The 15,579-nt window shown below is 41.3% G+C and overlaps 1 protein-coding gene across 1 annotated transcript in view; it reads left to right on the top strand.

Annotated features, from left to right (window-relative positions):
• The window catches only part of cdh23 (cadherin-related 23), a 158,673-nt gene that overhangs the window by 92,364 nt on the left and 50,730 nt on the right, over positions 1 to 15,579 (top strand). The window contains exons 13-15 of the mRNA XM_047342361.1: positions 782 to 940; positions 13,193 to 13,257; positions 13,948 to 14,185. Of these exons, the coding sequence (XP_047198317.1) occupies positions 782 to 940; positions 13,193 to 13,257; positions 13,948 to 14,185 (462 nt within the window). The remainder of the gene's footprint in view (positions 1 to 781; positions 941 to 13,192; positions 13,258 to 13,947; positions 14,186 to 15,579) is intronic.

Raw genomic sequence — 15,579 nt, 5'->3', positions numbered from 1 at the left:
GCTATAGTGTCCTTCCGTGTGACTGCCCTTGAATGAATTGTGGACCCGATTTCCAATCATCAAGACTGAATGTTTCTTGCTACTTGTTTTTGTTTGGACACAACGCTCATTCAGACTGTAGCTGTATCACTTTCTCAACACTGCACATTTGTTTGAACAGTGAAATTGGTATTTTGTCACCTCAATTTACCTCTGAGTGGTTTACAGAACCAGAGCGGGCCATGATTAGTATAATCCAAGATCTCCAAAGCTACTTCTTTGATAGAATAACAAATTGTCCCAGATTTTAGGATGCCAGCCAATAATGTGAAATCTTTCTTAAACATAAACCAGTATTTTACATATGTTGTCTTCTCTTGGACTGAGTAGTAATATCTGAAGCTATAAGTAAATCTTAATTACCTCCACCAAGGAGGTCATGTTTTCACCCTTGTACAGTTGTTTGTTTGGTGTGTTTGTTTGTTTGTTAGAAGCATTAGACATAAACTAACTGCAGCATGTGTCAAGGAAAAAATAATTTTGGTGCATATCAGGATCAGAGGGCAGATCCTGGATTATTTGTTTCACTTTAATTAACATTGCAAGGTGTTTTCTAACAATTTTTAATTAATGGATCATGATGAAAAAAATCAGGCATGTTTATGGGACTGAAATGTAAGTGTGCTATTTGGTGCAGATCAAAAGACTTCTAATGACTTTAAATTTGGTTTCATATGGGGACTGTTGGGCCTTGGTGGGGGTATGTGCTGCACTCTGTCATTCTATTGTTGTCTCTCCTCAGCTCTATGCCAATGAGTCCATGTCCGACCATGTGGGATTTGCCCGCATCTTCATTGAGATAATCAATGAGAATGATAACCGGCCCATCTTCAGCAAACCACTGTACAACATCAGCCTTCCTGAAAACACGCCTCCCGGTACCTCACTGTTACGAATCCTGGTGAGTAACATAGAAAACCACTGTGCAGTGTTTCCACAGTCGAGTGTGATAAATTACTCGCAGGGTGGTTTCTTGTGATTTATTTGCAAAGAGAAATTTAAATGAAATCCAAAGAGAGCACAATAACGCCTGACTTGCACTACTTACATTTAAAGGACTTGTTTTATTATGCCTACACTCCAGTGACACACAGTTTTCCGGTTGTCTGTACGTCTGTGCGTCCCATTTTTGTGATCGTGATGTCTCAAGAATGCCTCGAGGGAATTTCTTCAAATTTGGTACAAACATTCACTTGGACTCATGGATGAACTGATTCAATTTTGGTGGTCAATGATCACGGTGGCCTCACAAAGTATGGTTAGTTTTATCTTGAATGTGATATGTTAAGATCATCTTGAGGTAATTTATTTTTGTTAGGAATTAAATCTTGGTGTGTTTGCGTGCTGTGTCTTGAGACTTTACCATATGAGTTGTGATTTATGGTGACTCAAGCTAAGCTGCCTCAGACAAAAGCACAAATAAACAGAAGAAAAACTCATTCACAGATTGTATTGGGTCAAAGTTGGTGATTACTCTCAAATTGCAGCTCATAGCTCACATATGAGGTTTCATACACTTCAACTTATTTGCTAGTCGAATTATAGAATTACAGAACTATCAGTTCAAACTGGATCATTTTATTATCAGAGAAATCTTAAAAGGTCTTGCTTTTTAGGATGGATTAATATCACATCTGTAAATTATAATGACGTGACCGACTCCATTAAAACAAATCAAAATGAAGGTTTAGGAATTATTTTCAAAAGAATATTGTAGATTAATCACCTCCAGCAGTGTTAGTCTTTGTTTAGTTTCTCACGGTTAACGTGTGTCTGAGGTCACTCCTCATCCTCTTCACCATCCAGTCGCCCTCAGTAGCCGTCCTGAGCAGCAGTCTCTTCTTTAACTAGATCAGAAAAATTCTCCGAACATTTTTCTATAACTGTGAATTATTATTCATTACTTGTCATTCCTGTGACAGAACACCTACAATCCACTAGATACAAGTGCAAAAAGCACAGTGTGAAAATCAATAGTGTTTATAGACTGGGTGCTCATGAAATGGAGATTGCAGGGCAGTCTAATACCCGATAAGACCAGGCTGATGTTGGCCTCGTGCAGGAGCGTGCAGCCTGCCGTGGAATCCTGATTGCTGAATGTAGCGAGAGAACTGGCTGTAAATAGAATGAAATGCTACGGCACACAGTGAGGACTGCACTGGCATGGATGTCGGCACTCGTAGATTATACAATGTTAGATCAGTGTTTAGATATTCTGACCTGGCCAGACATGCACGCATGTGCACACACACACACACACACACACACACACACACACACACACACACACACACACACACAAGCCCTATGTGATGCCGCTGGAGACAAAATGCAGATTAAACAGATATTTCCCACACTAAGCTCTCAGTTTGGCTCTGGGGCTGAGAATTTGAAATAAACACACACTCATACACAGCCACAGACACAGTGGTGTCTCTGTGGCTTCAGAGGATATTACAGTGACTTACATTGATTTCTTGGAGACTTATTCTACCCTTAACCATAGGTACTACCTGCCTAACCTTATCTTAACCTAAACCTAAAACTTTAACCCAACCTTAAAACATGTCTTCAACTTAAAATTGTATCATTTACGTTTTAGGGACTTGTTCTTTCCCCCATAAGGAAGACAATGTCGCATAATGTGACTTTGTAAGCAGATTTAGGTCCCCACAACATGAGTAATGCCTGGACCACACACACACACAAGCCCTATGAGATGCCACTGGAGACAAAATACAGATTAAACAGACGTTCCCACAATAATTGTGTTTGGATCTGGGGCTGAGAAAATTGAAATGAATACATGCACACTCACGCACAGATATACACACACTCACACCGGCAAGGTCAACACAAGGCTAAAACCAGACAAAGTCATTGGTCATTGCTGGCCTTTATCCATTTGTTATCCCATAAGATTATTTATTATATATATGTGTCCGGTGTGTGTGTTTTCAGTAATGTGTTTGCACAGACTTGTTTACCTATGTGGGTCTGTCATAATTTAGTTCATTAGTAATTTAGACTGTAAGTTACAAGGTTTGTTATCCAATGACAATAGGTGGTAGATTGTTTATTTATCTGCTGGAGTCTGATCAAACAAGCTGCGGCCGCTTCACTCATTTTTGTGTGGATAATGAGTAATTTATTTTAGAAAAGGTATTGCATCTGTGCACAAAGTTAGTAAAGTCTGTAGTGAAGCATAGAAAGAAGTTAACTGCTGCTTCAAAGTGTTCATGCAGAAAGGAGGGCCGAGGAAAGAAATGATGAAGGGGGTGTTGTCAGTGATCAGTCATACTTCTTTATATGAAATCACCTGTTCTGGCTACATCTTAAAGTATAGAGTGCGTAAATGTAAAACTGTTCTTGATCACATTCAGCGAGCACTTTTCAACCCGCTCCTGTGAGTCAGCACCAGGTAAAAAGGAAAATTAACCTGTCCGTCACCCAGCCGATAAGGACAAATTATGTCACTTGCCAAGAGCAGAAGAGCATGTTGAGCTCAAGTATTAATTGTGATAAAGTCAATGAGGCCCCTAATGACTGGTTCTGTTATTATAGGGCTTACATTTCTACTTACCTCAAGCTCACTTTATTCTTTACTTTATATTACAGCTTCCAGTGCCTGTGCTTTTTAATTTGATTTGTCAAATGACAGGCACCTTTTCATTCCACTGACACTATGTTCCTGTCTCACTGTTTCACTCTTCCACAAGTTCCAACTGTCTGCTTGTCTAACTGCAGTGAACAGGGCAGTACACCATAAGGAGACGAGCCTCTCTGTGCTCTCTGTCAGACGTGAGGTGGTCAGATTACGCTGTAGTACGAAAAGGGAGGACAACTCTTTTATTCTTATTTCTCACTGTGGACTGGCCTGCCCTCCTCAATAAACAACACACACACACACACACACACACACACACACACACACACACACACACACACACACACACACACACACACACACACACACACACACACATTAAAGGAATATTGGACCTTTTTTGAAAATATTGTCATTTGCTTTTTTGCCCAGAGTTACATTAGAAGATTGATATCAGTTGTCATGTTGGTGCATTAACCATGACACTAAAGCGGAAAAAGTTAAGAATGCCTCCCTGCACCTAAAGCTAATGCTTGTAAAATTCCCTGTGAAACTACAACTTGGGGCTTTGACTTTGTGTTAAGAGAGCTGCTTTTGATGTGCTGTTACTGTAGAAGGGTTTCTTCCTATCTCTGGACAGAGCTTAGCTGTGTGTTTAACCCTGCTTCCATTCTTTAGTGAATCAATCTTCACGTCAGCCCTCAGACAGAAAGGGATTCAAAATCTTTCCCAAATTGTGAAATTGTTACTTGAATTAGTGTTGAAGGTCTTTATGTTCTTCGTGATTTTTAAGCAGCATGGATATCGAGATCATTACTGATGTTGTTACTGGTGACAGTTTGAGACAATACCATCATGGAAAATAGGTTGGCCATACTGAAAAGAGAGTTTTGCATAGGGGCACAATGACAATGCAGAGAGGAAACGGGGAGGATAAAAAACATAGCAGTTCATAAAACACAACATGTTTCATGAAAGAAAATGTTGTGTTTTGTGAAATGTCGTCATGTTTCTTTGAAATGTTTTGTGAAATGTCATATTGGGTAAAGTATTGTTGTGTTTGACCCTCAGTGCCACGATATAGAGGTTCATTTCCTAGATCTTGATACATTTTTGTTTTCTAAGAATGTATCCATGCAGTGAATGAATAATGTGGAGGAGGTGGTTTGGATGTAAAGATGTTTATGTAATACTTTATACCTATGCTAATTGAAATTATACTTGTTGGTTCCCAGTTGTTTTTAGAAAACGCCAAACAAGCAATCTGATAATGCAATTGAAATGCTTTGTTTGGGTAAATATTCATAGCTCATCTGATCAGAGCTTATGTACAATGTTAGTCAATGCATTACTCAGTGCCGGCTCCTGCATCCCTGTAGACACTGCTTAACATACAAGTACACACACGTATACACACAAACACACAGAGGCTGTTGCTGTTTAATATTTATGGTCCGCAGCATTACTTATCATTATAAATATTTATTGTGATTTACTCTTTTGTCTGGGTCCTTTTCGCTTCAACTCTCTCTTTCTGTCTCTTCCTTACCCTGGAGACTTTAGACACAAGCAGCTGCTCGTATCAGTGGAATCACTCGGATTTTCTCTCTTTGGCTCTCAGAAAATTTGTCTTCTTTCATTTCTTATTTATAGTATGCCCTCGGTTATTGTTGTTTTTCCCCTTTTGTCTGTTTTACCATTAGATAGCTAATGGTTTTCAGGTGTTGCATTGATTCACTCCGTGGTTACCCGTCTGTTTCTGCTCAGATTAAACTCTCACTACCCATCAGACTCTACATTAGGGGATATGTATGTTTAGGATGCACGCAGTTTTAATAATACACTTTCCTTTTACTTATACCATTCTACTCAAAGTTAATTTTACTTCAATGAAATATGTCAGATTCAACATTGTTCTTGGTTTCAGGTCTGTGTCTCCTACTGGTGCCGTGCTGTGTGTTTTATGGGCCCGATGCAGATGCAGTATGTTTGAGAGCTAAGGCACAATGATAAATGCTTACAGCAGAAGGCTATAAATTACAGAGTGGAGGATGTTTTGCTCCCGCCACTGTTTAGACAGGGGTAATAGTCACAACAGTAATTATAATTCATTATTGTAATTAAAGGGGTGAGGACCAGCTCTCTCCTTCTCACTAGTGGTAGCTCACACAGAATCATTGTTAATAATGCGGGGCTTATCATGAGGGTTTTGACATTGTGAGACGGGATGTGAATAGTTTTGCAGGGCAGAGGACAAACAGGCTGGAGCTGAGGCCAGTGAAACGTCTGAACTTTCTCAGGGTTCACTATCGGCTCTTTAGACACATGCAAATGCCAAATGAGATGAAAAGAAGAGTTATGGAATATAGTGTCTCCATGAGGTTAGGAGTTGGTTCTGCTGCTGATCCATTAATCTATTTGATTAAGATTATACCGATTAAAAAGTGAAAAAAAATACTCTGCAATTATGACTATTGGTCCAGCTAATATTTAATTTTCTCATCGTAAATGGAAAAATAATGGATGAATCTTCAGTCTAAAAATGTTTAGATAGTGAAAATGTGCAAGGCAAGATGAGTTCTACAGCTTGATTTTCTGTGTCCAACAGTACAAAACCCAAATTTATTTATAAAGATCCATTGACATAAAACACAGAAAAGTAGAATATCATCATAAGGGCACGGTCACATATATCACACATGCCACACTGCGGTTTGCCTCACAACAGGAAGCAAATCATTAATTTGCCTCCTCGTTCACACATAATGAAAGTGAACAGTGAGGCACTGACACTGATGAAATAAGTAATGAAATAAGAAGTTACCATGGTCATGTCATGGATGTTTGAGTCATGTGAGGTTGAAGCACCTGTACCGTAACACCTTGAATAGACAAGCATCTCATTTTAAGCGTCGACTGATTTCTCCAGGTTTTCACAAACGACGGCTCACTTGACCACAGTTAGTAACTCTGCTCATTTCATGGTCATCATCCATTGTCACTCACTTCCGTTGTGGGTGCCGTTCTAGCTTTGCATTTGTGTTTTCCATTGAAGCACTTGTATGAGACGTTTTGGCCACCGAAGAGGAGCTTTACAACCAAAAAATGTTCACTAGTGTTCACCGTATGTGATTATATTCTTGACCTCAGCCCTGCTCCCTTACCACACGACCATAGATATCAAAAACATCTGCCCATGTTTGTTCAGTCCACTCCTTTATAGTCGGTGTGTTTCTGTGTTGTACGTCATCATTTTCTACATCCTCCCTGTGTTTGTGCTTCTCTCATTTCATCATCACTGAGAACACATAGAGAGAGAGAGAGTGTGTGTGAGGGAGAGAGGGGTGGGGGGTGGGACTCAGGCCTGTCGGCAAAGTGAGGCTGCCAACGAGAGAGCTCTGCATTAAGCCTTTTCACTGGCACCTCAGAATATCTAAAGCTTATGCCCACAATACGGTCCTCTCTCCTTCTCTCTCCTCCTCTTCTCTTCATATTCCAGAGGTAACAGCTGTTTTTTCGAGTGTTTCACATGTGGTTGGTATAATTATGCAGTGGCTGTGCAGACATGCAAACGGTAGAACTTATCTTGCAAGCTGGCAGTGTGTGCTGTAAAGACGTCCACTCCACTTTATTGAGCTCCTCTTTCACAAAAGTATCCATTGTTAAAAAAGTTGTTTCACTCTCTCCTACTCTCCCTCCGTCTCGCCAGCCCGGGCAGTCGGGAGATAATCGAAACAGGTTGTTCAATCCTGTCGGCAGGCAACAGTCGCTGTGAGCACCCCCACCTGCTCGTTAATGGTTTAGAGAAATAAAGCAGTCGTAAACGTACATTCGCCACCGCCATTATGCTAAAGTGTCCGCAGTAAAAACACACACAGCTCCCATCCACCCCCGCAGGTGCTCTAGGTCACAGCTGGGGAACTGGCGAGAGATGCCATCGGTCCCCATATGATCCAAGTTTTTGAGGGGATATTGATTTTTTAATCATTTATTTTCTACTCAAGAGGTTGGAGTTTTTTTGCGTCATTTCACTCTACTTTAGCTGCATATGCATGAAAATTAAGGATAATATATAAATGAACACCCATCAGTTTCGTCACAGGAGTGCCGAGTGAGGAGCTGTTCAGGATATGTGATCATTAACACGACACATCACGTCTCGGAATAGCCCCAACATGGTGTCTGTGCTTTTTCCAGGCCGCTGCTCTGCTCTGAGTCTTGTTCTGTCGTATTGATCAGAGATTAAAAAAAGGCTCTTGTCCCGTGGCAATTTGTGTACATAGAAACAGAGACTGAATTAATCACTGAGAGGAGAGGGGAGACCAACACTGTGGAATAACGAAACAAAAAAGCCATTTAAATGTAATTCAAACTCTTCCTTTTAGTCATACCTTTAGTTGTTTGACAACACCTGTAATATATTTCACTTGTCGACCCAAATACAATTTTTGACTATGTTTTAAAAACCAAATGCTTGATAATTTAAATCCACTTGATCTGTGGAAGCCCCAGTGGAGGAGGGAACAGTGCTTCAGTGCAAAAATGCACTGTAAAGTTCAGCCAATGCAAATGTGAGGCTTTAGAAGACAGAATGAGGACTGTGGATTTTGTTTCTCATGTTGTACTCATGAAATAGTGTCAGAAAGGGATCTTTTTGCTGCCACTGTAGACAATATGAATAATTACAGCAAGAGAGACTGTGGCTCAAGGAGGTACAGAGGGTTGTCCACTAACTAGTCTGCATTTCAAAGTGTTCTTGGGCAAGATACTGAACGCCTTACTGTATAATTGGTGTGAAATAGAAAAAATGGAAGATGAAAGCGTTGAATACAGAATTATGCATGTGTTTGTTAATTGGTCAACGCTTCTTGTAATGCAAAGTGATAAGCATGGTCTATGAGACTGAAAAAAACACTCCATAAATATGGTCCATTTATTAATGTATAAACGGGCATCAGAGTATTGTTTTAAGACAGACTTATTACCAATGTGGCGCATGCTTCAAGTGCCCATATTCTGTTTGGGGATTTTTCTTATTCATGTAAGCTGCGTTAAGTTACTTGAATAAGAATTAAGTTTTCAGTAAAGGGAGTCCTCCTCTCCCACATAAAACACTGCTCCTGAAGTACTTGAACACATTTTCTTTTTTATGAGCCATCTACGTCAACTGTAACATGTAACATTAACCCACCAGTTAGTTTGGCAGAATCAATGCCATTGCAACTGTGCCTACTGCGGTGTTTATTGTTCCCGACCTCTGGGGCCTGACATTTCCAACACATGCTGAACCAATCACAAAAGAGTGGGCCAGCTGACCAATCAGAGCACCCTTGGCTTTTTGGGAAGGGAGCCAAGCGTTAAAACAGAGCCATTGAGACAGAGGGTAATAAGAGGCACTGCAGCAGTGTACATTGGGCATGAGACAAATAAAGGGTATTTTAAACATTATAGCATGTAAATCTATTCTACTAGACCCCATACTGATGATAAACGAGCGGACATGATTGGAAGAAAATTATTTTCCTGAGTTCGAGAACTGTGATTCGAAGTCTGTGAGGACGTGTGTATCTTCCTCAATTTGCATTTGACTCCCATGGTGACTGTGAGTGCAGCTGGAGCTGCAAACTTCCACACTGCTTATCCAAACACACTCTGAAATTATGTACAACTTAAATATGCAAATGTGTACAGCACTTAATGTCTCCCATGAGTGACACATGATCTGCTTTGTGCATCTCACACCTACCTGTACAGTACAATATGCAAAGTGTGTACATGAAGCGGTGCTTGAATATAACTTATCAGCATTAGTAACAATCGATCTGTGATCTTGTCGTGGATAGAGAAAATGTGAGAGAGTTCGACACAGAGCCTTTACAACAGCCCACATGAGAAGAGCTGATGAAGATAACCTGACAACCATGTCTTCCTCATTTTCTCCCCTACAATGATTGTCATAAACTGAACATCTTCACTCTGGTGGGATGTGTGTTTGTGTGTGCGCGCGTATGTTATCTGTTCCTTGTGCTTGTGACACGGGAGGTTGCCTGTGTTTGGACTGGGGGTCATCTCTATTTTGACAGCAGTCTTTGACAGCCAGTAATTGGTTTCCTTTTCCATGCCTCTCAAAGCTCCTGCAGAAAAAGCAATTTTAGGAGCCAATCAATTCAAATTCCAGCTCACTCAAGATAGAAAAGCCTGTGCAGCTTTAACCTCCCTCGCTGTCCACAGGATAGCTGGGATGATAATCTACTCCTGTACCCTCTTCAACCCAACCCCAGCCTACCTGTGTACACACTCTACCCCTGTCTTTCTGTCACCCACAGGGGGAAGCACTCATTTCCGCTTTCTCTTGAAATCAATTGAGTGTGATAATAAGAGTTTATACTGTAAGTGGTTGGGTTGTGTGTTTATGAACCTGGAAAACATGTGCGTCTCTGTCTATGTGTGCATACAAACATATGCACCCATGCACACACTATACTTTTCATACAAAGACATTCAGTACATGCATCCAATCATCAGACGTGCATTAACGGGCATGCAGACACATATGAATGCACCGGTACGCAGGTACACCAGCATCCGTACCACACACACACACACACCCACACCCACAGTGGTGTTTGCCTGCCGGCTTCTCCGTTCTGATGGAAAGAAACACATCATTTAACCAAACTGGTCAACTGAGAACTAATTTCTCTTTTGTAGTTACTGCCTGAGGTCCCGAGGGGTTGCAGAGTTTATATTGGCAATCAGCAGCTCACTGACTCTTTGTGCAGAAACTTCTTAACAACTTAGTTTGGATTTTGATCAGAACACTAACCCTGATACCTCAGTGTTCTGCTGCAGATTTTCACCACCGCACTCTGTGCCCAGTAATTATCTACAACACATACTGCCATTATGTCTTGGTAACTTGACATTCAGAGAACAGGTAATTAACCATCAAGGTTTTGTAGAATCGTGTTCAATAGCAATTTACATCATCATCCATAGTTCTGTTGGTTCTTTGAACTCAGTTATTTTGGAGGGTCGCTGTTTTATGAATCCATTAGCATTGCTCGTTTGGCATGAAAACTATGGATCCCTGTGAATCATGTGCTGAATCATTGTCATTGAGGCACATCCAGTTTTAATTTCTGTGTCATATCCTAATTAAATCAGACACACACACTCTTTGTGCAACCCACTTCATCAACTTTTCCATCACTGTCCAACTGTCCAACCAAAAAGATGTTCAAGCGACCATGGCGACAAGGGGCAAATGTACCCATACCCGGGTGTCAAGGACCCAACCCCATGGTGTTAAGTTACTGCAAATCCCTGAACAATCACTCCCATCCATCTGCTGCCGGCCGTCTGTGTCTAAAGTTGAAAGTCTTTGGTGAGCAGTTAGAAAAGTGACTGTGCCGTACTGTCAGGGTGATTGTTTGAGCAGTGAATGAAGGGAATTGGGGGGGGTAGGGTGGCTATCGTCTTTCTTTATTCCTCTCTCTGTATGTCTGTATGTCTGTCTGTCTCTCTCCACGTCTGTCTGTCGCCGTGGTGTGAAGGGCTTGGCCATAGAGGCAGAGGCAGCATTAGCTTCCAGGCTGAGCCTGGCTCCTGTCACTGCCACGATAGCTGTCACGCTAACACCCCCACCACTATCATTGGAGCACTTATGGGCCTGTCATTCACATGGGAGGGAGGGAGGTGTCAGGGGGGAAGAGTGTGCCAAGGGAGATATGTAGAGGAGAGTGGAAAGAGACAGTGGAGACTCAGGCGTAGCTCAGGATGCAGAGAGAAGGGCGAGGTAAAGACAGGAAAAGATAAAGGAGGGAGAGGAGGAGAGGGAGGAGGTAGGAAGTTGCAAAAAGAGTGAGGGGAAGAAGCAGTTGAGTGGCATTAAATGATGCGGTCATTGAGACACGACACATGAAAACTCAAAGGTTAATATAAGAACCAGACTAAGGTCCCAAACACCTCACAAGTATTTAGCGTCCCACTCTCGGCTCATTGAGCAGGATGTGCTTCGCTGCACCTAACAACAAAGTGAAGGCCATTTGGACATTAAAAAGAAACACTGATTCACTATCCAGAACGTTGTGGTGGAAGCTCTCTGTGAAATTCCGGGCTTGAGCTAAACAGCATGGTGTAATTTTTAGAGGGGTGGAAAAAAAACATTGATAGCTGCAGCCGTTGTTCCATCTGTTGAGAGGAATCATAGATGCACACTCACACAGATGTACGCACACATATCCATCAATGCATTTGATTTAGAAGGCAGATATATATATATATATATATTCTTGAACACACGTAAATGTGCACACATACATCCACATTTAGTTACAGCCAAATTCTTCAATGCATGTTAACTCTTCTTCAATGCATATTAACACTACTCTCACAACATCAGCTTTTTTGCATAAGTCACAGCCAAATGCAAAAAAGCACAGGCGCTACACATTCACGCACAGGCCCTCATAATAAGGTCGCTTTTAGGGCATCACTGAATCACAGTGACCAGCATTGTGGTTGACAGAGCAGGCTGCAGACACGTTCAAGTTTGGCCCTTCAACTGACTGCAGAGCCACTGAAGTGAAACTCTATTACAACAGCCTCTCCAGGCGCGATCCATCAGCTCTGGCACAACATCCTGCGTGTACGCATCAGTGCATGTGTGCACATGCGCATGCATGTGTTTAAAAAGACAAATGGTGTTAATGTGGCATTTCATAATTTACAAGTTTTCTTGTAAGTGTTGTTCTTTATGTGGCATTTCTCCGACACCCTTTTTATCTACAAAACATATGTCAGCAGCTGTTGCTGTTTTTAAGGCTGCGGTGGTACATGTGGGTGAAGAAAATGTATCGGTTCTCCCATCAGATTTAATCCAGTCAACACCTGAGAGAGTGAAGTGTGGCTCGCATGTCTTCAAATGAAGTTATACAGTCACACACAGCTGTTAGAATGACACATTTTTGAAATGGAGTGAAACTCAGTCATGACAGAATATTTGATGCAGCCATTTGGGTGCACCATGTCAGTAAATACAGTGTTGTTTACCACACAGGCTTGTGCACAAATACACAAAGGCTCAAATGTATGCTGATAAAAAAGTAAATAACAATTACATGAACATGAAATGAAAAAGAAACATATCTGTTACTCTGCTGTTATGAACACAGTCTGAAACTTCTAGTTGTCTAATTTAATTGTACTTATTATCAAGTCATAGAACTTTGTACCTGAAACATCCTGTGATAAAAGCACGTCATGAACTCCCCTCCCTTCAGTTTTTACAGCAGCAAAAAAATAATCACTCACTAGTGAGTGGACAACAACTCGATTAAGTGTTCGGAATTTCCTTTTTTTCCATTTTCCTGAAAGATCATAGAGAATTAACAAATGAAACAAAACCAAAAGCATGTGAGAAATAAATGAAAATCTGGATAAAATACTGATGGACAACAAAAGCAGAATTTCTCATCAACCTTCATCAGGAAGTAAAGATGAGATTTTGAAAGTTTACTCTTTTTCCCTGTATTCTCTGCACAGGCTACAGACGGAGATGATGACACATTTGGGCTTGTGCGTTACTACTTCAGTGATGAGCCAGACCAGTAAGATCAATTCACACACACACACACTCAAACAGTCAACACAAACATACAACCACATTAATTTTTCATTTATATGGCCTCTTGTGAACAATTCCACTGCGATGTTTGAGCCACACAGCCCCGCCGGAGACAGCTGAGCTGCAACGATATCTGGCACTTTTCCTCACGTCTGCTCTCTTCAAGCCACAAATATACACAATCGCATACAAAGAAAAACACTATCACTTAATCCATTAATTCAATATCTTCACTGTATCAATTTGTGTTGCTTCCCATTTGTTTCTCTGTAACTTGTACGTTTTTGTTTGGTTTATTTAGTCATTTCTTATCTTAGTATTTTTTTTATTATAGTTACTTTCTATGCAAATGTTTGCCCCAATTGATGCAAACATTTGAAAAACATTGTTGTAATATAATCATTACATTTTTTTTATTTTATTTAAATGTATTATCTAAACATATAAACCTACACTGTTGTAACAAAGAGCTTTTCTCTTTATAATAACAGAAACCATTAACTGGAATGACAGTCGTTATGTGATGAATTGTAATATACATTTTATTAAGCCTCTAAGAAACCATAAACTATTCAGTACATCTCATTACCAGATAAAATAAAAATAAAAATCAGAAACACCTCCCAACCACAGACATTTTATCCAATGGTTCTTTTACTGATTTTGTGTCCAGGTTTTCATTAGATGATGAGACTGGCTGGGTCACTCTGCGGGCCAGTCTGGACTACGAGCTGATGCGGCGTTTCACGCTAACGGTGCTGGCGAGGGACGGCGGCGGCGAGGAGACGACAGGGAGGATCCGTGTGAATGTGTTGGACGTCAATGACAATGCACCACTCTTCCAGAAGGAGGCATATGTGGGCTCGCTGAGAGAGAACGAGCAGGCCGTACAGCCGGTGGCACGAGTCAGGGTGAGACGTGATTAAAAACATGCACATATGGTTATAGTTGTAGAGTAAATTATTGATTTAAGAGTATTTTAAACCTACAACACTTTTGTTCATGACAGTGTGTTCCCATATAGTTTATTCTTATAAAGACCACTTTTGCAACTGAGGATCTCTACCTGATTACAATTGATTATAATACCACCAGTCATCAAACTCACAAGCGTTTGATTTTGCTGCATTGCTCTTCCATCTTTCCTCTGATTGACTATGGAGTTACTGTGTGTGTGGGTGTGGGTGTGGGTGTGCACTGTATCCAAAAGGAACAGGTCACTCTGGTGTGTTGGCCATCACTCACTGCCACACAAAAGCCAAAGGTACACAGGCACAGTGGTAACTAATGGCTCAGCGTTTCCTCAGATTGCGCCCTGGAGAGAAAGACTATTACGTCCCTCGTGGCGGCGGCTGCAGCGGTGGCTTACCCTGCCCCAGTGCACCGTGGTGCCTTGTGTTCACGTTGAGGGAGTTGAGCTGATGACTGGGCTCAACGCTTGGCTCACTGTGTTTGATTAGTCTGAGCTAACCTTAAACGCTGCTGATATTAATACGCTGCCCGAGAGGAGCTGGGGGAAGGCAGTCGCCCAATTCTGTGTGTCAGCGATATGCCCTGGAACCTCACACACACACACACACACACACACACACACACACACACACACACACACACACACACACACACACACACACACTGCTCTGGAAAACAGGCAGTATAGAGGAGGAAAGAGAAAAGGGGCTAAAATATATGGGAGAGGGTGTGTTGAGAGACAAAGCAAAAGAGAGTTTTTCAGCACTTTGCTTCTTTCTTTTTCCAAACAATGCCTGCAAGGTTTGTGCCTCCTACCACTGTGCTTAAGCTCTCCAACTAAACCTTTTTTCATTTTCTCTACACTTCTGATTCCATTACTTCCTTTGCCACTCGTCTATTTGATTTACTTTCCCCGACTCGTCTTACCTCTGAGTGGTAAATGACAGTCTAATATGAAACTATTTGTTGAAATGTAATATTTCTTTATCACAGCGGACAGTCTGGAGAGAAAAACACAGCTTAATAGGTTGTGAGAAAGAAAGGTATCGCCTACTCAACATTTTGGCATCAAATCAAAGAGTAGATATATGCGTGTAATGGAGAGATATAAGTGAGTGTTTTGACAACCTGTCCAGCCTCTAATGATGCCAGTGAGGCCCAGTAGACCCTCCTCACAGCCGGAGGACTTATTTTTAAGTTCCTGCCAACTCGAGAATAATGAGGGGGCGTCGTCATTGTTGTTGATGTTGTTGTGGATTAGCCCTGCGAAGTATGGTTTCATCTGTCCTCTGCCCGCTTGGCTTGTCATGGCTCAGTTGGTGTTCATCCAGTA

Source organism: Hippoglossus stenolepis, chromosome 12 (assembly GCF_022539355.2).
Source record: "Hippoglossus stenolepis isolate QCI-W04-F060 chromosome 12, HSTE1.2, whole genome shotgun sequence".
In the NCBI taxonomy this organism is placed as follows: Eukaryota; Metazoa; Chordata; class Actinopteri; order Pleuronectiformes; family Pleuronectidae; genus Hippoglossus; species Hippoglossus stenolepis.
The sequence above is the reverse complement of the archived record's forward strand: the minus strand, read 5'-3'. Positions and strand labels throughout refer to the sequence as shown.